This window comes from Falco cherrug, chromosome 4 (genome assembly GCF_023634085.1).
Source record: "Falco cherrug isolate bFalChe1 chromosome 4, bFalChe1.pri, whole genome shotgun sequence".
Lineage (NCBI taxonomy): Eukaryota > Metazoa > Chordata > Aves > Falconiformes > Falconidae > Falco > Falco cherrug.
This window is the reverse complement of record NC_073700.1, coordinates 33,539,635-33,565,124: the sequence shown is the minus strand read 5'-3', so window position 1 is coordinate 33,565,124 and position 25,490 is coordinate 33,539,635. Positions and strand designations below refer to the sequence as shown.

General features: G+C 43.7%; 2 protein-coding genes and 1 non-coding gene across 7 annotated transcripts in view; 2 read left to right on the top strand and 1 right to left on the bottom strand.

Moving 5' to 3' along the window:
* Window positions 1-13,436, top strand: LOC102054169 (putative short-chain dehydrogenase/reductase family 42E member 2). The gene is made up of 12 exons (XM_055710091.1): window positions 1-1,218; window positions 2,761-3,151; window positions 3,675-3,770; window positions 4,747-4,804; window positions 5,463-5,581; window positions 6,536-6,611; window positions 8,059-8,141; window positions 9,394-9,531; window positions 10,491-10,556; window positions 11,232-11,295; window positions 11,983-12,056; window positions 12,678-13,436. Exons 2-12 carry the CDS (start codon window positions 2,810-2,812, stop codon window positions 12,924-12,926), a joined length of 1,365 nt encoding a protein of 454 aa, XP_055566066.1. The 5' UTR covers window positions 1-1,218; window positions 2,761-2,809; the 3' UTR covers window positions 12,927-13,436.
* Window positions 13,437-14,428: 992 nt separating this feature from the next.
* TRNAL-UAG (transfer RNA leucine (anticodon UAG)) lies at window positions 14,429-14,510 on the bottom strand. The gene has a single exon. It is a non-coding gene; the product is annotated as a tRNA-Leu (tRNA).
* A 3,725-nt stretch (window positions 14,511-18,235) lies between these two features.
* The window catches only part of EEF2K (eukaryotic elongation factor 2 kinase), a 33,770-nt gene continuing 26,515 nt past the window's right edge, over window positions 18,236-25,490 (top strand). For 4 of the 5 annotated variants that reach the window (XR_008731925.1, XM_055708271.1, XM_055708272.1 and 1 more), the window contains exon 1: window positions 18,236-18,374. The gene's annotated coding sequence lies outside the window, so the exon portion shown is untranslated. Of the gene's footprint in view, window positions 18,375-23,661; window positions 23,860-25,490 lie in introns of all 5 variants that reach the window. The other variant, XM_055708270.1, reaches the window with a different exon arrangement.

Sequence of the window (25,490 nt, the reverse complement as noted above, 5' to 3'; positions counted from 1 at the left end):
GTGCATCTTCCCTTAGCAGGGGCACTGCACAGCCCTCTCTCCTGTTCCTGACTACCTACTGTCAGGAAACTTAAAGAAACTCCGTATATAGCAGACCTTTTTCCAAGTTTGATTAGTTAGTTCACCATTTATCGATACAGAAGTGCCGCTGACTGACAGGCAAGCAAGCGCTGCAGGAGGTGCTGTGTCAGCCTTTTTCCCCTAGAAATGCAGAATAGAAACCTGCAAGAGTAAAGTTACTTTCCAGCTTGAGCATTTTAACTGTATTCAAACATTCTATTTGCTTTAAACTTAGTTGTGTACAAATCTTTCATATATTGCTTTTATTAGCCTAACAGCTCAGGAGCGCATCCCGGATGACAGCAGCACTTTTCAGAAGAGACGCTGGGCAGCTGACTGCAGCCTGGTGAGGAGTGCAGGTTGAGGCATTTTTTGGGATGCTTCTCAGGAAGGACTAACAGAGAAATTTTCTGGCTTTGTGTTTGCAAGTTCCTGTGGAGTCCCATCGTCCTGGTCCTGTAATGCCAAACCTCTGATTTGTTATTTCAGGTAAGATCCTCTTTACATCGCTGTTCTAACAGTGCTGATTGGTACTAACTGGCTTCATTCAATTGGTTTAGCGTTATTACAAATCAAGTATTTGAAGCTTTAAGACAACTTTAAGCATGAGTTCGGAACAGCCAGCTGTCTCATTTCTGTCAGTCTTTAACGAGCCTTAGTTTAAGCTGGCTGTTGTTCCAGTTACTTCTGCTCTAACATAATTGCAAGTGTGTCTTTAAATGATTAAAATTTAATACAAACATTCAGACACAGCACAGCTAAAATGGAAGAGGTAAACGTGTTCAAACTTTAATTTTTGCCTGGAACAGGTGTCTCTGAAACTCTGCAGCCCCTGACCCTTCCCACATCCTCCAGGCACGAGTGACCAGGAGCTGCACAGAGTCCCGCAGCCGGCTCAGAAGAGCAGGGACCTTCACGCCTCTTTGTTTATGGCTGTATTTCTTCTCTAGGGACTCCTGCTGCTTTGCAGGTGTTCCTGATGCTCTGTGTCTCTCTGCGCCATGTCCTGCCACCAATCCTCCTACCGGTAATCAAGAGACAGTGGTTTTATCCTGAACAACCTGTTCAACAAGTATCTCCGTGTGGACGAGCCCTCGATACCGACAGGAGACAGGATGCTTTCGTGCAGTGGTCGCAGCTGGGTGAAGACACATGGAGGTAAGAGCCACCATCGGATGCTGTGGGATTCCAGGGATGCTCTGGAAACCCCGGGATGCCGTGGGATGAGCAATATCCTAGGAAGGTTGTGGGATCCCAAAGATACTGCAGGATGAGCAATATCCCAGGAAGGCTGTGGGATCCCAAAGATGCTGCAAGATGAGTGAGGGGTGCAGCAGGCCCCCAGGGGATTGCGGGAGCCTGGGAGTGCTTGGGATGCCAGAGATGCTGCGGGATGAGCATGACCCCCGGGGTGCTGCAGGACCTCAGGAGCCCGATGTGGCTCACGTGCAGAGGGGCGGCCGCTCGGGGCCGCACCTCGGGGTGGTGGGGGATGGTGGTGGGGCTGGGGGGGGGCACTGTGGACCTGATCGGGCTGCTGGTGAGGGGCGCAGGGGCCACTGCCCACAGCACAGGCCCCCTTGGTGCCCAGCCCCGTGCTCCCCTGGCAAATTTGCAAGTGAGATGCAGACGATGCCTGCGGGAGCTCGGGTGACTTTTAATCTTTTATTGTGGCACAGGGCAGGGATGTGGGTAATGGAGGAAAAGGGTTGCTACAGCCTCTAAAATGCCTTGTCGCTCAGTGACAAACCCTCAACCACTGCATAGATGGGAAAGAACCTCCATGTTTAAGTGATTCAGTATTACTTTTTGCTTAATGTACTCATTGACCCTGTCTGTCACACAGCAATTCTTTTATTCCAGTTCCCCTTGAAAGGGAGGGATTTGATAGCCTTGGTCTCTGATGACCCTCTAAAGATAAAAAGTAACTAGCAGGCATTCCACTTTCCTTCTGAAATCCTCACGTATCTCATCTCCATCACTGCCAATGAGAAAAACACAGTGTATGCTTGAGTCACATTCAGCTGCTGCGACTTCTCTCAGATGTCTGTCTTTGAGATAAACCGGGGACAAGGGGAAGGAACATTAACGGTTTCTTTTGCTCTAGGGTACGTTTTGTTCTGCTGCTGTTCTGCTTGGCCCTGCTTGCCTGGTTTTTAAGCACAGAAACTTAAATGCAATTTGTTTATCTATAGAGTTTTCCTAACCATTCAAGATTTCACGTTCAGGTATGGCCCTATATCACATCTGACCCCTAAAGGCCATCTTTGGGCTTGTGGTACAGACCAGAATGAACTAAGACCAGGGAGATACATTTCACATAGGCAGCAATTTCTCTTCTGCTATTTAATGTTATGGCCTGTACCATTATTGTAATTTTGACCCATTTGTGGAAAACATTTTAATTCATATTCTCTGTGTTAGGGAAAATTTTTTTGTTTTGTTTTTCTTTTATTATTCTGGATACTATTGGCAAATAAACATTTGGTCCAAAACATTAAACCTTTACTAACTGTTTTCAGGATGCTGTCTTTAATAGTATACAGACATTTTACATGTTTGTAAAATGTGAAAATTGCGATTAAATAAACTCTTAAATAATCTAAGCAGAAAATTTAAATGGGTCTTTTAAAAGAAATCTTTGAAATCTGGAAATTTTGTAGCTAGTGTTTTGCTTTTGTCTTTATCTCTCCTAAACAGGTTGCATTAAAATAAAACCTTGCTGCTGTGAGTAGAGCTTCATGTTAACATGAAACTCACTGGAATCGTCTGCATACAGGAGCACTATGGAGCAATTTTCAACATGGAGGAAAAATTGTTTCATGTGTCTGGTAACAGAAGACAGTATTTCACTGACAGAAAACTTACACTGAGTGGAGTAGCAACACCCTGGCGCCAAAACTCTAACTCCAAGGTGAATGGAAATGCTGGAGCACTGAATGAAAACAATATGAGAGCAGTGGTGACAGGAGGTGGAGGCTATTTTGGATACAAGCTGGGATGTGCTCTTGCCAGCGCAGGAGCTTCTGTTGTTCTGTATGACATACACAAGCCTATCTGGGAAATTCCCAACGGAGTAGTGTGTATCCAGGTATGATAAATTATATTTTCACAACAGTTAAAGTCAATCCATTTGCCTTTTCTATATGTCTTACTAGTTTTCACAGAATCCAAATACCTAATTGTATACTGCAAATTTCAATAACCTTTGTAACTGTGTGAATATCCCACATGATTTTGCATCAACTGATTTTATTATATCTGAAATAAATGAAATAATGTGTAATACATAGCACAGAGAGCCCGCCTCTCCTCCTGGCTCTGTAGTACTCCTCAGGACCCAGTCACTGACCTCATCTGTGCCTTAGTATAATCACCCGTAGAATGAACGTTAGAGTATTATGAGGCTTAATGAATGTTTCTAAAGTCCTTTGATGTCTATGGAAGAAAAGTATGATTACCAGCAAGTACTAAAATAGGCCTAGTTTTCAGTCCCAGGATGTACAGTAAATACAATTTTATCTATGCATTCCCTCTGTGCTAACCCACCATGTGACAAATGCGAACCTGCAGCTTTCATTTCAAGTCCAAATATCTTTGCTTCTGTATTACAGGCAGATGTCAGGGATTATGATGCCATATTTGCAGCCTGTGAAGGAGCTGACTGTGTGTTTCATGTAGCTTCATATGGAATGTCAGGAAGAGAGCAAGTGAGTCCAAATAGTTTGGGGTTTTTTTCTGTGTATTGCCCACATTGAGGACGAAAGACTTGATGCTGTAACAATGCATGTTAGATTTTCTCTCTTCAAACTGTCCTGAGAGCCTGAATCCATGTCCATGCTGTTTTGGTTAATTGCTCTGCACAAACTGGTGCGCTAGCTGCAAGCAGCCTGCTTACAGTACTGTTTTCCTAATTGTGAAATTATTTCCTCCCCATTAGAGGCTCCACCAGCACCCTGGGAGGGCTTTTGAGCTTGAAATAGCATGGAAGAGTTCTTCAACAATGTGAGGACAAAAGGAAAACCAAGGAAGGCTGGTTCCCTCTAAAACCCTGATCCTTCCCTAAACTTTTCACGTGGAACTCCTAGGTGTAAGGTCACTGGGAGGAATAAAACCTGAACCAAATTGTAAATTATTTTATAGAACTAAATTTTAACAACTGCTGTATTTAAAGTTTTGCCATTGGGTAAAAAGCTGTAAGGATACATTTGAAGTAGGACTCTGAGCCACAGTTTTTATTATTAGAGTTATAAATATACACACACCCCTTGTTTTACCTTATTTAATAAAATGAACTTTAATAATTATCTTAGCTGAATAGAATAGCTCATTCAAAGATGTTTGCAACTGAGCAATGCATACTTGGAATTTCTTAGGGTAGAGGCAAGTGAAGTGCTTCTGAAACATGGGTATTCAGCATATTGCTGCAAGAGGTATAATAACTGGAAATGTATCTTCAGAAGCACCACAATTCTCTTTGCTTCAAGCAGGCTACTCTGTAAAAATACAGGCATAGTTTAAAAATAATGCTTTGACTTCTTGAAGTCTGAAACAGCAGCCTAAATTATCTTTTTTATAATTAAAGCACTAAACCCATTGCCTTTATTTGGGGACATTTATAACATCCCCCTGATGAATTTAAAAGGTATTATTACTTAAAAATGCACAATTTCTTTATTTTCCTAGTTGCACAGAGAAGAGATTGAAACTGTAAACATTCATGGAACAAGATTCATCATTGATGGTATGTCTCTAACCTGGCCTTTAGGTGTTAGTATAGCATATCAAGACATTATACCACTTAGAAAAAGCCAGTTAGCTTTTTTGTTACACACTGTTTTTTACCAAATACTTTACATGGTTGGAAGGTGAGGAAACATGTCATTGGGGCTTTTTATGCTCAGTTCTGCTATGGGGTGTGATGTGAGAGCCAGCACTGTAGCTCAACTGTTCCAGCTTTTCATAACTATCTTTGACCTGATGTCAGAATCCGTACCCCTGTAAGGAGTTATCGATTCCTCTGTGTATTCTGTAGCGGTAAACCCCAGTGGTACCAATAGCGTGTGCACAGGTAGTGGGCAGCCCTTGAAGCAGGGGGACCGGTAGCCACCTGCCTGGCTAGAGCTGAAGCCTGGCGCAGCAGGCTGGTCACCGCCCCCCTCCCCCCAGAAGCACAGAGCTACCTTACAGCACCCGAATTATGATGTGCCAGATTATGAAGCACTTGGTTTTGCACTGATGTTTTCCCTTTAAATATGCTTTGCATTTTAAATCAACTAGTCATAAAATGGAAAGTTTTGCTCTTTGAAGATTTGACAGTTTCTCTGAAAAAGGTCATGCAAACTTTTTTCCCGTATTGTTTCATTTTCCACAAAACTAATTTACTTTATGCATTGCCGCAGCCTGCAAACAAAGGAACATCACTAGACTGATATACACCAGTACAGTAAATGTTGTGTTTGGTGGGCTTCCTATTGAAGATGGCGATGAGGAAACCGTGCCATATTTTCCAATTGAAAAGGTATTTTGGTTGTATTATATTTTTAAGTTTCTCCTTTGTTTACTTTCTTGTTTCTGAAAAAGCCTGGAGTTTTCACAACCATGTTTTGCCTGACGCCAGAATCCAGGTACAAGAAGAAAGAAAACTCTTTACACTCTGTAGGTGCTATTCACAACCTTGACACATCAGGTTTACATACATTGTAGTGCCTATTTTTTTGTTTCCTATTTTGATTTTGGAAAGTAACTCATACAGTGTCCCATTAACATTAATGAAATTCCACCTGGACATAGGGATTGTGTTATATGGCTTGGTGCCTCTTTAGCCATTTGTTATTTAGATGATTTTTCTGTTTCTCCCTTCTTGAACACCATGTATATTCAGTGCAGAGCTGATATGGAAAAGCAGCCTATTTTTATATGGTTTTGTTGCATTTAATTAAAAAGGAGAAGTACTTCTGGGTGCTTTGCATACACAGTTGGCTTTTGTGTCACTCCTCTCTCCATCAAGTACTTCACAGTCTTTCAAGAAGTAGAGATGGATAGAGAAAACACTGAATATTATTTTGGAAAATATATCAAATAACATTTTCTCTGGGACAGTGCCAAAAGAAAGTGAACAAGATAATTCAGACCAATCATAATGCCTTCGAAACTTGGCTTTTGACTTTTCCGTTACCTGAAAAAGAAATCCAGATTACAAAGTAGTGATCAATTACATTCTTGGCAGCATTCAAAGCATACATATATTTATTGCTTCTCAAATGTGCTGAAATTAATTAACTGGATTTGCATAAACAAAAATGCTTGCCTACCTTAGCAATATGCATGTGTTTTATCCTAAACTAATACCCCACAGCTTCTGTATTCTGAGGTATTTGTTGCCATCTGTTAAGTAAAAACTACTGGAAAAGAGATGCCCCTCTGCCCTGTCATTTCAAGCATAGATAAAAACATATCTGCTTTTTCTCTGTAGCATGTTGATCATTATTCCAGAACCAAATCAATTGCAGAACAAATGGTACTAGCAGCTAATGGAGCTCCACTAGCAGGTACTTTTGTCTTAGCATGAATTCATAGCAGAATTTACTCCTTCTCTTCTTGTTCCTCACTAACATCCTATGTCCTGTATCAATCCTTAGTGGACCAGATTGTCCAGCAATTATGAAATCAAGTCATCTACCCCCTCTCACAAACTGAAATATTTTCACTTAAAAATAACTTTTAATTGTCTTTAAGTTCCTACAGTGTCTGTAAAATGTTTTAGCATGGTAACAATGAGTTTAGTATGTTAACTGAAAACATGAAGACAGCTATAAATTAAAAACAAGTGTTTAATGTCACTGTATTATGCAACATAAGTAAAACATGACTGCTGATTAAATTGTTACACCACCCCCACCCCCAGTTATATATTAATATCTGAAGAAGCCACCTGATACTAGAGCCTGGAATTATTTATTAGTGCTTCCCAAAGTTTTCCATGTTGAGGAAGCCAGTTACACACTTGAACACTTAAGCTCACCTGTGAGATACTATAACTGCCAGTGTAAAACCAATTAATGTAAAGTGCAACATGACTCTATGTGACCAAGTGATACTGAGCTAAATTTAGCTGTAGGCAACTTACAGAAAACTCTCTTCAGGTGATACTTGCAGAGGGCTATAGAGAGATATAAAGCCATTGATGGGCATTCCATCCCAACAGAATTATTTTGTTTTAAAAAATAATCCCCCCCCCCCCCCCGCCTTATTTCCTCATCAGCTTTTCACATCAAAGACCCTCTTAATTTTAGGAGCATTACACAGTTCTGTGTTGGTCAATGAAACTAGAACCAGTCAGTGTTCCAAACACCCCATTTTGATCCTGTGGCTGGGGCAGGATTGAATATTTTGCATGTTTTCAAGGACTGTTAAGAACAGTTGTTCGCAGAGGATGAACTGGCCAACTGACATATTTGGGAAGTGACTGGATTTTTATGATGTCCTCACTTTGTTCCACTGAAGTTATCAAGAGCTTCTACAGTGGTTCTAGTGGGAGCTGGCTGTGCCTACTGCTGAGGGGACCCTTTCAGCTCTGTAGCTGTAACTGTAGCGAGTTACTGTTTCCTATTGATAATTTTGTATGAGATTCGTTGGTTTAATTCCACTTTCCTACTGATAACTTGCTCACTTCAGCAAATTCATCACCACAGTTGGCACATTCATTGACTGCTTTGGCACCGAGACAAAGGACTGGCTAGAAAGAAGTTTTGAAGTATCCAGTAATTTCTAGGAATCCAGCTATGCTGGCAGGACTTCTCTGAATCTTCTCTTGCTATTTTGCATGTTCTGATTCTCCCAGCTACTAATTCAACACTTTTTGGTATGTATTATTTTTTAAGATAGTGAAGTTAATTTATTTCAGTGTTAGTTCTGCTGCCACAGTCTTTGGTTCATACAAAGACAGAAAGTAGTCATGTGAAAGTCACTTAAGAACAGTCTTACCAATTCTTCCAGGAGGTGGAATACTCTATACATGTGTTCTTCGCCCACCAGGAATCTATGGACCAGAAGAGCAAAGACACTTGCCAAGGCTAGCAGTATGTATTTTAATTTTTTAATCAGCAGAATTTCCTATGATATACCACAGTGTCACTTATTTGTGTTATAAATTGACCGACCTTCTTATTGGGCAGCAATTCAACACTTCAATTGCCTGCTGAGGATATTACAGCTTTTGTCAACAGGCATGATATTCTGTCTGTAAAGAATGTATAGTAAGTTAAAAAAGCCTTTTTAAAACACATGTAACTCCAGCTTCATAATTTAATGCTTACTATAATTATAAGATTCAGGCCAACCTATGATTTTTCAAATGTCTGCTTGCATGCAGCTTACACCAAATGGCTTAAAATATTAATGAAAAGGGATAGGACAAAATATCTTATTTCCAGTCTCAACTATTAACAGCTTTCACTAACCAATGAAACAAGTTAAGGAGTCCGAAGTGTGTTCTGGTACAATAGGTTACTAAAGGGCAAACAGCTGAGGTGCTCACATTTTACTCTTTTGCACTTGCTGTCTTTTAAACTGTAGGACTAGCACAGTGTTTGGAATATGATCCCTGTAGAATTATACGAGTCAGTTATTTTAAAAGCATTAGTACTATATAAAGTTACGCACAGCTTTGAGGAAAGAATAAATTTAAGCTTACCCCACAATAAATTCTTCTGTTTTATGGCTGAGGTAGGGAATTATATTTAAGTCAGCCAAGGTATAATTTATCATCTCCTAAATAAAATAATTTATAAAAATGGCAAGTGTCATTTTAGTTAAAACTGATATGTTCGCTTAGGCCCTGAAAAAAGGATAGTCTTTAAAAAATTCCACTTAAAATTTTAAGTTTATTTGTTATGAGCCCATTATGCCACTGTAACCTTTTGCAGTTTCTAAAATATAGCTGTTAAATGAAAAATGTGACACTTGGCTTTACCTTCCATTTTTTCCCAGCCAAAGCTATTTGTTAAATTTAATCCTATTTTGTGAATACTTCTGATCCACTCAGAACTGGATCTTACCTTTCCATACAATATTTTACTTATCCTTAGAAGAAACTTGTATTTTTTGTAAATTCAGGACATATTGTTTTCAATATGTTCTTTGATCTGTCAACATGAGCAATATTTTCAGAGGTCTCTGCACTTCTCTTGATTCTTTTTAATTGATTACTGGGGGGGGGGGGGTTGGTTTTGTTAAGTAGAGACAAACCTACATTTAGCTGGACAAGAAAATGCACTGTACCTCACTTTAAAACCCATTTTGCTTTGGTTTCATGCTTATTTATGTCTACAGAAGAATATTGAGAGAGGGCTACTTAGCTTCAAGTTTGGGGACCCTTCTGCTAAAATGAACTGGGTGCATGCAGAGAATCTTGTACAAGCTCAAATACTAGCTGCTAAAGCTCTCACCCCTGAAAAGAACTACATAGCTGTAAGTAAACAATAAAAGCATCACAGTAGATTTCACTTGATAGTGGATCCTGCCACTGTATCCTGTACTATAGTAACTACTGTAGTAACAGTAATTAATGTTTTAGCTTCTGTTGTTGTCTGTGGGTTTAGTTGACAAATGTGCTATGAACGATGTGGGACACAGCAGCATTGGCTGTGCAGTGTGTTAAGAGTTGGAATATTCAATTCTGTAAGAGTATCTCCATCGCTGCATTTCTGTAATTTACTATTTGCCATTTCTGGAAGACGAGCAAAGGATGTTTGCTACGTCAGAAATGGAATTGGAAGTTCAGGCAGATTTATCCTCTGTTCCTCTGTATATATAGATGCATAGATAATGTTCTGAACTGTGATAACCAGGTCTTCCCGCACCATACACAAATAAAAGCACACTTCATTTGGATTCATTGATCTAAATAATAGTTACAACTGTTTTCCTCCTTGTAAACAGTTTTTTATTTGACCTAGAAGCACTACCCTTAAAGTATATTAGAAAGATCTTTAAAGTAGATTAAAACACTTTTTCTAAACCCGTAAAAGCAAAAGGGAAAGAGATAACTTACGCCTTGGTTACACAGATGGAGGCTTACGGATTTCAGTAAGTCTTAACTAGACCAAGATCAGAACATGTCCCACCATTTGGTGAATACATGTTAACAGCGCAAGTCAGATATGGCACCTTGCCATGCATTTAGTAATCTCCATATAGTCAGTATAGCCATCCTGTATAGGCACCTGTCCACCAATTTCATTGCACACTTTAGTGCACAACTGATTGAAACACGTGTAGAGAGTTTGTTGACTTGTATGTACATCCAAGAATATTTTATTTTGCTGTATTATTTTAAGCTATTCATACGGAATGAGATACAGAAAAAGAAGTAAATATATATGCATTATTATTTTTACTAACTTGTCTCTTCTCTACCTCTTTAACAGAGCGGCCAGGTGTATTTCATTAATGATGGTGAAAAATTCAACCTTTTTGAATGGTTAACTCCACTTGTACGTGCAGTATATACTTTATCTCCAAATACATTAATTTCCTTGACTATACAACTCCAGGTCTTGTGTGCATGTTACATTTGGTATGTTTGCTTTGGGTGTAAGAGTTCCATTCTGAATGTGGGTTTAATTCCTGCTTGAAGTCCCATGGGATTACAGCTGTAACAAAGCCTACCTAAAATACTGCATTAAAGCAACTTTCTTCACTGAGACCAAAAGACCATCTAAACCAGTATCCTCTTTGGAGCTGCCATTATCTTAATCTCTGGAGCGCACATCTGTTAATGGCGGATATTTTGGGTAGACAAAAACCATAAATCTTAATTATTAAACTGTAATATAAATTCTTTTCAAAAGACCATTTTATTGTTAACGATGGGCTCAAAACCATAAATGTGTTGCAATGCTAAATTAGGTATCAGGACATTGTGACATTTTGATCAACTAGTATGAACTTTTTTTTTTTTTTTAAGACTGTCACTTGAAAATTACATCACATCTGCATGTGGCATTTAAGTAGAATCCCCTGAAAAATTGAAAACTCAAAATAGTAACAGCAATGATGAATTTTTCTGTTTTATCAGTAAATATTTCCACAAACATCTTATGTATTGAAACTTTAAAACCTTGTTGGAGGTTTCTGGTTTTTTCAGTCTTTTTTTAAATCTCTTTCAGTTTGAAAGATTAGGTTGCAGTAAGCCATGGATACGTATTCCTACTTCCTTAGTTTATGCATCAGGTAAAAATATTTTATCAACGTTTCTCTTTCCTGTCCACACTACCCTTATTCCTAATTGTAACAGAATGTTGTGGTTTTTTTAATTTGCCCACAGTTTTCATGTATAAAAATAATATGCTGTGGGCTCATAGAGTGTGCAACAGTTAGGGGTAAAGTTCAGTCTATCCAGTGTGTTCAAAACAGAATGATTTCTTATTTAAGTCCCACAAAGACAGAGTTTATGTAGGACTTCACAGATGTGTAACTTTGTATAAATATGAAAGGTTAAATGTAAAAATCCATGACTTCAGAGATACGCTGAAGAATATCTCCTTTGCAGCATGGGCAATTTCTGGTTCTCCTGTATCCCATGCTCTCTCCAGATTCAACCCCCATGTGCAGCCAAGACAGAATCCAACTTCGAGTATTGTTACCACATTTTTTATGAAGTCTCATGATCTTTTCACTAGACCTGTGACAAACCCTCCAAACCCTTTTCACACAAGCACCCTAATTCAGGCTGACTAAAGTATTAAGATTAAATCCAGCCCCTTGTGGCAAGTAGTCCCACTGATGCTGGTAACAGTGTCCTGAGCTCTTAGGTATGTGATTATCCTTCACTATTATATATGGTGCGAGATATGCTAAAATCATAGTAGCATAGCAATGTACTGTTCTTACCTCAAGTATAAATCTTTTGTTGTGCAGCCATGATAATGGAATACCTTCATCTGATGCTGAAACCATTTGTTGAACTGTCCCCACTGCTGACCAGAAATGAGGTAAAGTCTCTGTTTGTAAACTCCCCTTAATTCTCACAGGATGCATACATACCTGTTAATACTGAGCGATGATGTAAGGTTAAGTCAGTAGAGAATAAAATCCACCCAGTACTACTTCAGCCTCCAGTTTTCAGGGCAAATGCATGTTTTGTACATTTTAACCAATATATTCTGCTCCTGACCATGATCTTTGAAAAGATACGAGCTTATGCTTGCCATCTGGGAGAGGCTGCTTCGGCCCCTTCCTTCCAAGGCCCAGTATCCTGTATGGCTCTGGCTGTGCGGTTGGGCCCTAATTTCTGAAGAAATTTAGGCATCTAAGAGATGGCTTTCATCTGCCTCCTTAGGTACATAAACAAGAGTGCCAAACATTTTTTGAGGGTGTTTTCAAGATGGCGGATTCCGTTTTGCAGCTTTTACTGCCTATTTGGGCTTTCAAGATTCTCTTTTTGAGTGAACAACTTTAAAAATAATGTGACATAATGTCAATAGGACGTTGATATAATGTTGGGGGGGGGTTATTTTACATTTCCTTTAACTGTGTTTTTGCTACCATTTACAGACTTTGTTCCAACTTCCTATGTATTCATATCTTTGTATGTTGACTCTTTTGCCCTATAGGTACAGAACATTTCTATAACTCATACGTTTCGAATAGACAAGGCACGGAGTCAGCTGGGGTACAGCCCAGAGAAGTTTGCATTTGCTGATTCCGTGGACCATTACATTAAAACCAGACCAGAAGCCCAGAATCATCATATCTTCTTCAAAGTGTTGCTTTCTTTAATTGTTAGTTCAAGTTTGATCTTTTTTTCTCTAAGATTTGATGGCCTTTCAGTTTTGCATTTTTTTAAAGAAACACAACACTGACTTGCAGGAAGTGCACGTACTCAGTCACAGTACTGCTAGCTGGATCATTCTAATCTCCACAATAGTTACTGGCCCCAATGCAACAAACAGGCAGTTATTTTTAAATTTAAAACCAAAATTCTAATGTATCAGTAGCTGTACTCAAGAAATTAAAATACAGTAAACAATTATGGCCAAATCACTGAAACACAGTAGACTCCAGATTGTTGCCTCTGTTTATTTCACAACAAAAAACCAACTTTCCAAGTTGGTTGCTGAAGTAAATGAGAACCTGCAGAAAGAACAAGAGCTACAGCCAGCCTACCATGCTTCACTGGTGAAGAAAAATGGTTAAAATAAGAAGAAGGTTTGACCACAGCTGCTGCCATGGCTTGCCATACCTTGGGGAACTGTGGAACAAGCAAAGGGACAGACAGAACAGGTTACTGTAAATAACACCAGCTGTACGGAGAGAATTCACTGTGTACATTTCTTTGGTGAATTAGCTGTATCACTGCATATGAGGGAAAATAAAAGCATACTTGAAACTTCCCTGAAGTCAGTCCTGTGCCTCCGTGCACGCTGTTCCAGAACGGCTCCCTGCCCTGCCCCTGGGGTGCAGAGCCACCTCTGACAGCACCTCAACAGCTCAGCGGCGCAGGCGATACATGCAGGTAAGGTTTTTCACGAGTGTAAATGGTGTATTTAGTTAAATTATAAGTTATTAACTAAGTTACATTAGTTAAGTGTATTTGTGTCCAGTACTGAGAGGAACCTGCCGCTCTGAGTTTGCAGTAATCTCTGTACTGCTTCCTTTACCTTCCCTAGTTACTGAGGTCAACAACTAACAACGTAGTTGCATATCAGCTGAACTCGAGTTACAACTACGTTTTTGCAACTAATTTCTAAAGCGTCGCAATCCTACTGAGCAACGCCCTGCATTAGCTAAAGTGAACCATGTGCTTTTAGAATTAACTGTTAATGGGCCTAAAGCAGATGGGGTCTGGAACTGACCACTCCCTGCTCCCCGGCTGCTCATGCTGCCCCTTTTCCAGCCTGTAACATGGGGAGGGAACCATGGAGAGCATGGAGCTTGGGAAAGGAGACAGTGCCGGGGAAGAGGCAGGAGTTCTAGGGGGTTCAATGGCGGGGGGCGGGTGTAACCACAGATGGATTTGAGAATTCCGGAGGCGCGCAGAGCTCGCTCAGCCGCCTCGGTGCAGGGCGGGCAGCAACGGGCAGGGGCACTGCCCGTGGGCGCAGTAAGCCCAGCACAGCACGGGAGAGCAGAACTACCGACGCTAGAGTGGCTGGATGTGTTTCTAAGCCGAAAGGAACGCGTGGCACGGCGGCCCCTTTCCCCCGCGCATTCCACAACTTCGCATCACTCGACGTTGACGCCCGTGATCAGCACCCCCTGCACCCCGAGGCGCGGTGCCCGGGCCGCCCCCGCTGGCCGCCCCCACGGCCTCGCTGGCCGGGCGGCGAAAAGGAGCCGCCGCCGCGGCAGGGACAAAACAGCTTGGCAGCGGTGGGATTCGAACCCACGCCATCGAAATGACTGGAGCCTAAATCCAGCGCCTTAGACCACTCGGCCACGCTACCGCCTGGGTGCTCATCCGCCCTCCAGGCCTCTTTCTGCGAGGCGGCGCCGCCGCGCTCCCCACCCAGCCCCGCGCGTCGCCCACCCGCTGCCTGCGCGATCATGACGCCGCCCGGCGCCCTCCCTGCCCGGGAAACGCAACTACTGCGGACCGCCGCGCTCGCCGGCGGAGCGCTCCGTGCCCCAGGCCCCCGCCCCAGGCCCCGCCGGCCCCCCGCGCCCGACAGGTGGCGCCGCTGCCGCACGCCCGGAGCTGGCTGCACACGTGTCCCGGCCGCCGCCCGCGCTGACCCCCGGCCGCCGCCTGGGCAGGCCAGAGCGCGGCCCTCGCCCTCCCCCGGGGCCCGGCCGGCCGCCAGGTCCGGCCCCCGTCTCCTCCCGCCCCGCTCCCCCGGGGATCAGGCCGTCGGGCCGCGCCTCGGGGCGCTCTGACCGCGGCGGGCGCAGGCCGGCACCGCGACAGGCGCTGTTCCCCGCGGCGGAGCGCTGCCCCTCCAGAGGGCGCGGACCCCGGGAGGGCGCGGACCCGCTGCCCCAGGCTGCCCACGCTGCGGCACGCAGTGAGGGCAGCCCTTCGCGGCTGTCTCGGCCCGCACACAGTCCTCGGCCTCCCAGGCAGGACCCCCTGCCTTCACCCCTGGCTTCTGCCGGCCCTCCCGGCGCAAGGGCTAGCGGCCTCCCCGCCAGCGGCTGGCTTTGGCAGCACAGCGGCCCTGGCTGCGCCATCTCCCCGGGCCAGAAGGCCCCTGGCTGCCTGTACCGCGGTGCGGCTCAGCATGGAGCGGCAGAGGCCGGTGGCAAGTGCAGCTGGTGGCCAGGGCTGCCTGCCTACTGCTGGCCCTGCCGCCCCGCAGCCTGGCTTACCTGCTGCTGCCAGCACGGGCATGGCGTGAGCCACGCTACTCCTGTCCACCTCGCTGGGGGAGCTGGGTTTGGCAGCCGGGGCCAGATTCAAGCTGTTGCTGGCGAGCAGAAAAACCGAATTATCTTACTCAGGGAGGCCTGCAGGAGGAATTTGTATAATTAGTTTGTGGACAGAGCTAAAACATTAGGACTAAATGCAGTGGAATTAAAACAATACAGAGAAATTGTCTACCACTGCTCTTCCCATAGGAAGTCATCCACTGGTGCTCCAAGAAGTTTTACGCATGCATACTATACGCACCTACCATATGGCTGAAGCGAGTTTTATGACCAACTGGATTTACCTTGTAGGAAGGGACTGGCACAGGAGTGTATAGGCACAAATTGTCAGAGAGTTAATTGATTTACAGGCAATTTTTCATCTGCATTTTCAAATGAATGCAGAACAAAATTGCTCTGAAGTTAGTGTTGTCTGGGGTGTGCTTTCCTTTTTCCTTTCAAAAACCACAGTTCCCTAGAACAGCAATTTCTAAACAACCTCATTTAACACAAGCATGCTGGAACTTTACAGGCTTCAGTGTCTCGGAAAATATATGTATGCATTGCTGAATGTACAAAATGAACAATATACTAGACATGCAAGCCACTAACTTCCTAGGTTTCCATTTTAAATTTATTTTTTACTATTTTCAAACAAAAAAAAAAGTGATTCAAACTCCTTAAGTGTTAAGAATACAATAGGTAACGTCTAAATAGAAAACTAAAACTAGAAGATGCAGCATGTCTGGGCTAATGTCTAATATCACTATACATCTTTAGTATTTCTTCAAATGCTTTTTTGTAGTCACCAGTTGTTCTTTTAAGAAAATGTTACAGAGAAGCCCCAGGCTAATCTGGAAAATAAGTATGCCCTTGCATATGGGTACCAGAACTAGCTTATTTTAAAGCATGAGAAATGTGTAGCTCAAGATGGTATAACCTAATTATGTTCCGAATATAGCAGAACACTCTCCATGAGGATATATAGCATCATACAGCTGTATGCCACTGGTTGCCTTTTAGTCCACAACAGCGTTGTGTGTTTGGGTGAGTTTAAAGCCAGTTACTCTTGTGACTTGTTCTGTTGTGCTCAGGTACCATGCCGGTAACAGTATTCCAGTGTTATCAGTAGCCTGTGATAGCAGATGGTTACTTTTTTTAACCATTATCAACAAATTTTCATGCAGTGGGAACCAGACATCTGGCTTCCACCGGGCCTTCAGAATTAATTTGACAAGTCTGCCCCCTTCTCAGGCCCTGCTGCCAGGCATCCTGATGGCAGCCCTGCCGGGTGCTGCTCTCCCCAGGGAGCTCAGCTGGGCTGCCTGCAGAAACGAGAAAAGGGGAGATGCACATTCTGGTGCTAATGGGGCAAAAGCGCTCAGTTTTCGATAGCTGTTAATATTTACAACAGTGATTTGCAGCTGGGCTATTAATAGCACTTCAGAGATTTTCTGCACAATCCACAAACATTGTAAATGTGTTGAATTTGAGCTTAAACTCTGCAGGAATTTGAGGCTACCCAGAAATGTGCCTTCAGGAAGCAGCATTGAAAGAGGGCTCAGTCAAGTCTCCACTTAACGTTCTCAAAGGAGCGCTGCGCCCTCAGCATAGTGCTGGAAATCACTGCCAAAATGTCAGGTACCCTTGAACTGCAGACAGCGTTCCTGTACACACATGCTGCTCCCTCCAGTGCCTAAACTAAAATGCAGTTTAATCTATGCAAGTAATGGCAGTAGCAGGCAGGTGTTCCTGGCACAGAGTCAGAGCATCTGCTCAGTGTGTTTTTAATTAAATATTACTAATCTTCCTCCTGAAGATTATCTCAGCACTAGCATTGCAGCAGCATTTATCTCTCTGTTGCCTTCCTCTTTGGAGAGCACAGGGATTGTGCCTTCTTCTGTCAGTGCTGTCACGAGTGGCAGTCACAAAGGACACACTCACATCTTCCAGTCTCGGTTTTATAACCCTTACTCATGGTAAAAAGCACTAATGAGGATTATTTACACAAGAGAGAGATTCAACAACAGTCAGAAGTGGCCGGCTCTTTGCAGGCTTCCAAGCAATACAATTCAACCGGAACCTATTTACATTTATTTCCATGTAACCCATGAAAGGATAAGGAGTTTGTTTAAATTTCCCACAATTTGTAACTTGGGAGAAAAGCTGAAACATAAGCGTTTTCAATCCAGAAGGCCAGTGTTTCAGGAAGAATGCTAATGTGGGTGCTTTGAGGAAACATGGTCTTTGGAACTTGCATTCTGATGCATAATTCTGCCATTTTTCACGGGGAAGTGGAGCACTGTGCCATTTAATTTAGCTGACGAGGCCAACCTGAAGTGCACAGCGCCCCCGAAGGCGCCCCCAGCCTACTCCCTCTGCCTTCCCCCTGTGCTGGGGTCCTGGAAGGCTGCCGTGCAGTGGGCCTTTCCCCTGGGACCACCTGCCCAGGGAAACCCACCTCTTGGCTCCAAATCCAAACGAAGGAGAAACGAAAGGAAGCTCAGGCGCGGCTCCCGTGAGCCGCGCTCCGAGCCCTGGCTTCACGCGGGTCTCCAGCGCACCCGCTTCCCCCTTGCCCCGGGATCCCTGCATTTCTAACACCTAACGCTGCCAATCGGGGAGTTTCTCCTCACATTTTCATAGGTTTCCTCACAGGAAAACAGTATCGGGGGACTCCCGCCGTCGCTACGAGCGGATGGCGCCGGCCCCGCGCAGCCGCTGAGGAGAGGGTGAGGTGCCACCCGCCCGCGCGCTGGGCGGGAAAGCCGCGGAGGCGGGAGGCAGTGGAGGGGGGGGCGGGAAGGCGGTGGCGGGGGGCGGTGGCGGCGTTGCCCGCCTCCCCTCAGCAGGGCGGCTGCGCGCCCGCCTGCCGTGGGCCGGGCAGCGGCGGCAGCGGAATCGCTCGGCAGCGGAATCGCTCGGCACCGGGCCGGGCGGCGGGGCTGCGCCGCGCTGAGACGGTAGGTGCCTTCACGGGGCGGGGGCCGACAGCGGCGGGGGGTCGGGTCCGCCGAGGCTGCTGCTGGCGGCGCGAACGTACCGAGGGCGGAATGGGCGTTTTTAATTACAGAAAACGATGACTGGCTTGGCGGTTCGAGCTTGTAAAGGGCCGGTGGCCAAGCCGTGAGCTTATGAGGTGACCGAAAAATAACCTTATATAGTTGTTGTATTGGGCAGCACTCCTGCACTTTACGCCTGGAGGTAATGGCTCCATCCGTACATGTTACTAGGGCTGTGCAGTTAATTTTAGGGCACACCGAATTTAAAAGTGTGGAAATACTGTTTGTAACTCTAGAACCGGGGGGAGAGGGGGGAAGGTCGTGGTGTGTGGGGGGCTGCAGGCAGGGTGGCGGGCTGCTGGCGGGGTGACAGGCTGGACTCCTGGCAGGGTGACAGGCCACGGGCAGGGTGATGGGCCAGCCAGCCGTGGGGTGACAGGCCAGACCCCCAGCGGGGTGACAAGCTGCCAGTGGACAGGGTGACAGGCCACCTGCGGGCAGGGTGACAGGCTGGACCCCCAGCAGGGTGACAGGCCGCAGGCAGGGTGACAGGCCGCTGGCGGGGTGACGGGCTGGCTCCCCTCCGGGACTGATCGTGTTTGGGTAGTTTTCCAAATGCCTCTGTAGGCGTACAGCATGGGTTCAATTAACAGCGCGGAGTACTGATCTTACAGAAAGTCGGTGATTGTTACTTGTTCAGTGCATTAAAAGCCAGTTGAAATGACAGGGCTATTAAAGACAATGGAAGGACATTTTCAAGTTATCTTGAAAGTTCCTTTTATACCCTTGTGTTTTGGCTGCTGCTAACATAGTATTTGCTGGTGTGTTTGGCAGAAGGGTGGACTTGGCTTAGAAGGGTTGTTTCTGTGCCTTTATCGCTTGCAACTCTAAAATCCGTTGGCATGTTCGAAGCCGCAGTGTGGTTCCTTGCACAGGGTTTTGAGTCTCAAATGCTTCGTACTCAGCTGGCATAGACGCACTCTCCCATTTGCTTCATGAATTTTGCATTGCTGCTCTCTAACACGCTCAGGCAAGTGCCATGTGTTATCCCAGCTGTGCTTGCAGACAAACTGAATGTCATTTGTGTCCTGCCGTTTGCAGTGATGACACACTGGAAGGGACCTGAAGTAAATGCTTACCATTAGAAGATCTGTACTTGGTAAAACCAAGTTTGTCAAAAGTAGCCAGTAAGCTGAGACATCTCTTTTTTTAATCTTGTTTTTTATCACAGCTGTTAACCTTGACTCGCTAAACCTGTTTTCTTGCCGGTATGCAGTGCAGATGGGAATAGATGTTTGTGTCACAAGGGTCAGCTGGGTGTTTGGAAAGCACAGTAGTTCTGAACGTGCTATGGGATGTTAACATAGCTAGTGGGATTGTTCCGGACCATGTTATATAGTTTTGTGTCTATAGTTTCTAAAGATGATAATGGTACTTTGTAAGGCACACAGCCTGCATAGTTGTTGAGGTTAAATTTCAAGTCAGTATTTTATAAGAATGTTAATCTGAGAAGTGATTTCTCTCTTAAAGAAAAAAATAGCTTGCTACTGTTACAGGTATCCTACTAGATGGCTTTAGCTGATGGTGGTATTAAAAAGGGATTTAGTATTACACCAGTGAGAGCTGGGTCATTCTTGCTTTAATGCTTCTTTACAAGAGAAGATGGGACTTCTGTTCTAGGGTAGTTCCTGTTCCCCTGTCCTGTGCTAAAGAGGGGCAAAGGGCCGTTTCTGAGCTGAAACAGCCACTAAGAAGTAGTGGGAGATGCTCCAGTTGTCCCTTCCTTTGCTCACTAGAGCATTCCTATCGCTTAGCTCTTTGGGATGAATTAAGGCAGGTTTTGATGCTGAGGCAGCTGTGGGGCCTTGCTCAAGGGTCCCACCAAACCCAGCAGTGTTTTGTAACAACAGATACCTACAAGAAACAAGTCATATTCTGACAGCACTGTGATGTGAATTTTCCCCTCTGTTTATCTGTGTTTGCATATGCACTGCACGTGACAACACAGTGGATTGTCCTTGCAACACACCTGCTTCTCCTGGTGGTGTGACTCTTGGATATAAAGAGAAGAGAAGTACTTTAGACAGGCATTGGAAAACCCCAAAATTAATAGACTTGAACAGATTTAATAACCAACTGTATCATAAACTATCTTCATTTTGAATCATGTAGTACAAAGTTGATTAAAAACATGGAATAAATTTTCAAAGTGGATTGGAGTGGGTAGTTTAAATTATAGGTTGTGTGTGATAATGCATGCTTGTAGGCTACATCCTGTTCAGTCTGCCTCTCTTTGCTGCTTAGCCCTAGGAAAGTTTCTGTAGTTCATATTAAAGGCTAAATGATCAAAACATAGCAAAAATAACAGCAATTCCTAGATAGTACAGCTTTATGCCATAATGTAAAAAGTAGAGAATATAAGATGTGGGATGAAGCTCAGGCTGTTTTTGTAGGGCTTTTTGTTGAATAAACTGTGAAGTTTAAAGTAGTGTTTATGTAGTTTAAAGTTTGATTATTGAATTCTGTTTCAAAGAGCATGCTGTGTGAGGGCAGTTTTTAGTTAATACGCTTCCAAAGTAAACACCTCAAGTCCTTTACAAGAAGTTTGATTCTAAGAAAAACACAGAGAGTTTAATAAACACCATTAGCTTTAAATACAAACTGATTTGTGTGATGATTTTCCATTTACACAGCAAGTCACAGGGATCATGAATGTTTGCAATCCTTGCTGCATACACCTGCATTCTTGTTGCTGCTTCTTCTCAGTGTTTGCATGACCCAGTGGGTCTGCTGATGCATGTGCGACTGCAGCAGTAGAAATGAGTGCAGGACAGCAGTTGTGGGTAATGAGGCTAGTCCGGTGCTACAGTATATCCTGGAGTTAGTCCCAGATTTGAAGCATCGTTTTACATCTGCTGTTTGTGTGTGCTGACAAGTAGTAGAGGTTAATGTTCTCGAATACTCATTAGACACTGCTAGGATGATTGCAGTAAAAATGAGGGTAAGGTAGTGGCAGCTGAGGATACCTTCCCCTTCCAGTTATGTGCTACTGCTTCTTTCCCGAAATTACAGCTGTCATGTAGTCTTTGCTAGAAGAGCTGGTCATATGCATGCTCCAAATCTGCTTTGGTGCAAAGTCAGATGAGTTGGCTCAGACCTCTTTCAGCAGTGGTTTGCTGTAGGTGATGCTGCCTGATGTAGGTGGAGTGCTGCTATTACCTGTGGTGCTAGCTGAGCTGTGAGAATGCTACCACCATAGAAAGGCAGTAACCAACAACATAATATTGCTGGTGAAAGCTGCCATACAATAAGGCATTGTTTCTGTGGTGACCATGTTTTGGTAGCCATGGTGTAAGACCTGCAGCTATGAATACTGCGGTAGGAGTCTATCTATCTGTTAATATTTAATGGAGAAAGAAGGCTGAATATGCACAGGGCTGAGGACTAACAGTGAAGCAAAGCTGCAAACCTTCTTCTATAGTTGCCTTTTTAGGCTAGCTATGTGAAAATCCCTGATTTAGCTGGTTGGGTGAGGTTCCTCTAGAGCTAAGCTATTGATGGGACACTTAGAAGTGTCTGCTTGAAGTTGCATGTTGTTGCACAGCCAGTGTTGGGGCCAAATTTTGAAAATTCTAACTAATCCTCTCTTTTGTAGGTGCAGGTATTTTCAAAGTATCTATGTAGACTTCCACCTCTTGCAAGGGCTTTGATCATTACTACATTTCATTTTTCTAGCTTGGAAAACAAATGATACTTCCATTAGATAGATGTCATAAGTAAGGGTGATACTTATATAATATTGAGAACAAATTAAGTGCAATACTCTGTAAGCTCAAATAGTTGTTTTCAGGGCTCCAGGACCAAATGTCTTTTAAGCTCTATCTCATGTGAAACAAATGAATATATGCTGCTTTTTGTAGTCTACTTCTGCCCTCTAATCAAGAACAAAACAAGGCAGACCTGACTGTAATGCTCACAGTACCCATTTGGACAGCCAGCAAAATTCAGTGGCAGACTTGCCAGCAAATATTTGTTTAAACTTGGCTCAATCTGTGTGAAGATTTGTATGATTATTTTGCATTCATCTAACCCTTTCCTGTTTTTCATGCAGCAGAGCAATGTGAATAATGAAAGCTAAAATGAAGAGAAAATGTTCCTATTAATTGGAGTGTGCCTGGAAGTTTGTGCTTGTGCTACTGGTTTCCAATTGCTTCAAAGAAAAACTCTTAAGCACTGATAGTGGTTTAAGAGCCATGATGCAGTTAGTACAGCCGCTTTATTATTCTTAAGGAGGGAAAGTACAGTAAAATCAAGCAGTAGCCCAGTCCCTTGTGTGTCTGTCCCTTTCCAGCCTTCCCGTGGGTAAGCCTATGCTGGCTTTTTATTCTAATCAGAGAAGTGCTTCTGAAGGGAGTCTCCTGATCATTTCAGCTCATTGTACTTTGAGTCATGTTGAAAAGCAGTCTCAGAGCTGGCAAACTAAACTCCTTGTACATGAAACTTAACTGGAGAACGTAGTGCAGCCACTGGTGGTATCCACTCCCTGAGATCGGACTAGGGTTAGTCTGAAGTAAATCCCTGAGAGGCGGATGGTGAGGATGTCAGACTCAATACAAACCGTCCTGCTCTTCACACCTGCCCCCAGTTCACCGCAGTATTTGTGGTGTGGAGGAAGCTGTGCTGTGTTGGTGCCCACTGGGTTCTTGCCCAGGTGTTGCATTCTCCTGGTCAGTTTTAATGAGTCAGGTTATTCTTTTCTGTGAGCTTGGCTGCGATCAGATTTGCCGATGGACCTCAGAATTGAATAAAAATGCAACAAGAAATAGTGGAGTGACCTGGAAAGCTGCAAGCAGGATACAGTTATAGGGGAATCAGATGTATGTTTTACTCTCAATAGAAGAAACAATTAACAGAAGTGTATAGCAGAAAGCTAATTTCACTTTGGTCTGTGTGTTCACTTTAATGTGGTCTGAGCTTTTGATGTGATTGGGTATTAAAGTCTTTACAGAAAGTCATTAAATTTGGCAGAGACAGGTGTTAGAGACTTCAGGAAATGACTCTGAAACCTAGTGATAGTGCAGTTAATGAGAATAGCGTTTCGGAAAATGTGAGCTGTGACCAATTATAAATACATGTGATAGGGGCGGATTATTGTTCTGTGAAGGTTTCTTTGCTTTTCGAAGCAGCAGCGCATATTAGATGAATCGTGGACCTGCTCCACTCTGGCTGTTTGTATCTTCCTCAATAGCTGGAAACCTCCGTAGATGTGTACTTGATCACGTGAGTGGGCTCAGCAGGAAAAGGACAAGAGTTCAGAGGAAGAAAAGAGCTTTAAGTGCAAGAGTGTCTGGGAAATAGCCTGGCAGTGTGGAAAAGGAGCCTCAGCTATGGAGAAGCACTCTGAAGCAAAGGCACCACGCTGAACAGGAGGCAGGGATGCTGGCAGGTAGCAGCTGTTTCCTACTTGGGCATATATCCCTAGCCGCCTGCTTGGCAGCATATGTTATACATGATGGACTAAAATGAGCTTTTGCCCAGAAGATGTAAAGTTACCCTATTCCAGGGGTGTCACAGCCACCTGCCCCCTTGTGTTTCAGAGGCCTCTTTGCTGAAGCTGTGTTGTGGGGGGGAAGGGGAGACAAGGTCTAGAAATGGGCAACATACCGCTGAAAGTAAATGTTGGTGTCCTACTGCTGATGGCTCTGGACTGTAAAATGTGGAAGAATACAAACTGTTTGCATCTGTATGGCTGGTAATGTGTGAAAGACACAATGCTGACCTTCTGTAGCTTGGGACTGTAGGAATTTAGTTTTGAGTTGTGCTGAATCATCACAAGCTGTTTCTAAGGTGGAGGCTGTTGGGCATGTTCCCACTGCAGTATCTCCAGGAGTGAAACCCAAGTGCCAGGAAAAGTACTTCCATGATTCACTTTTTTATATATATATATAACATATGTCTATTGCAGCAGTTGGGCTGTAGTGTCTGTGCTGTGCTGTGCCTCCCTGAAACTGGTGTCACTAATTTGGAAAAGCTACAGTAAGAGAGGAGACTTGGCAGAGCTGCAGTTCCCATACCCATATGGAACTTCCCATATTGTTTACCGTGTTTAATATTGTTTACATTGTTTAACGTGTCAGAAGACATTCTAGGTAAATATTTCACTGAGGCCACATTCTGGGTGTAGAAATAGTTGAACAGATTTTAGTAAAACCCCATGACCTGCCTGTCTCACATTATTGCTTTTACTTTCAATTTGCATAGTTTACTTCTAAGCTAGGACCCAGGAGAAGCCAAACCCTACCTATTCTGTTCTCTCACAGTCTGGCTACTAAAAAGTTGTAACAACCAATGTCAAAATCAAGCTTTCTGACTTCTTTGGAAAAGGACTGTTAACCAGGGAGAATGTTTTCTTCTTTTAAGCTCTATATGTAAAGCAAACAGAGCTCAGAGACTTGATGCTGTTGAGCAGACTGCCGTATCTGCTGTCTTTAGAGTTGGAAGAGGATTGTTTAGATCGCACAAGACTGGTCCAAAGTGAAATCCTTTTACAGAGTGTGAAAGACAGAAGGGTTGAAGTACTTGTTACACATACCTCCTCTTGTCTCTGTGGTCTGCTGGTGAGTGCACTTGGGCAGCAGCAGTGGCATGGCAGGCCTGCTTTTTTTGCCTCTTTTGTACTTTGTCCTTCTGGGGATGTCCTGGATAGCCTGGGCAATGTGCTGCGCTTTTACTAGCATGCTTTCCACTGTGAACTGCTGGCAACAAGTGAGCTAAAAGCCAACTTAAGTCTCAGCAGCAGAGGCACAGTTTTCTATGTTGTCCTAATAATACTCCCTTCATTGGCATATATGTATGCAATATCCTTGAGAAGACTTGTATTGAAAAAAATTTAAAACCTGTCTGTAATGCTTGATGTAAAACTCCCTTGAGTTTCTAAGACCAGTATTGTGAAACTCAGCATTTCAGATAAGGAAGAATAAAAACATTCAGAGGAGGAGATAGGAGCATTAACAAATGTCAGTCATAAGCAGCAGGTGGTGTTTGCGGTCTCTCAGATTTTATAGAACTGTTCTGTAC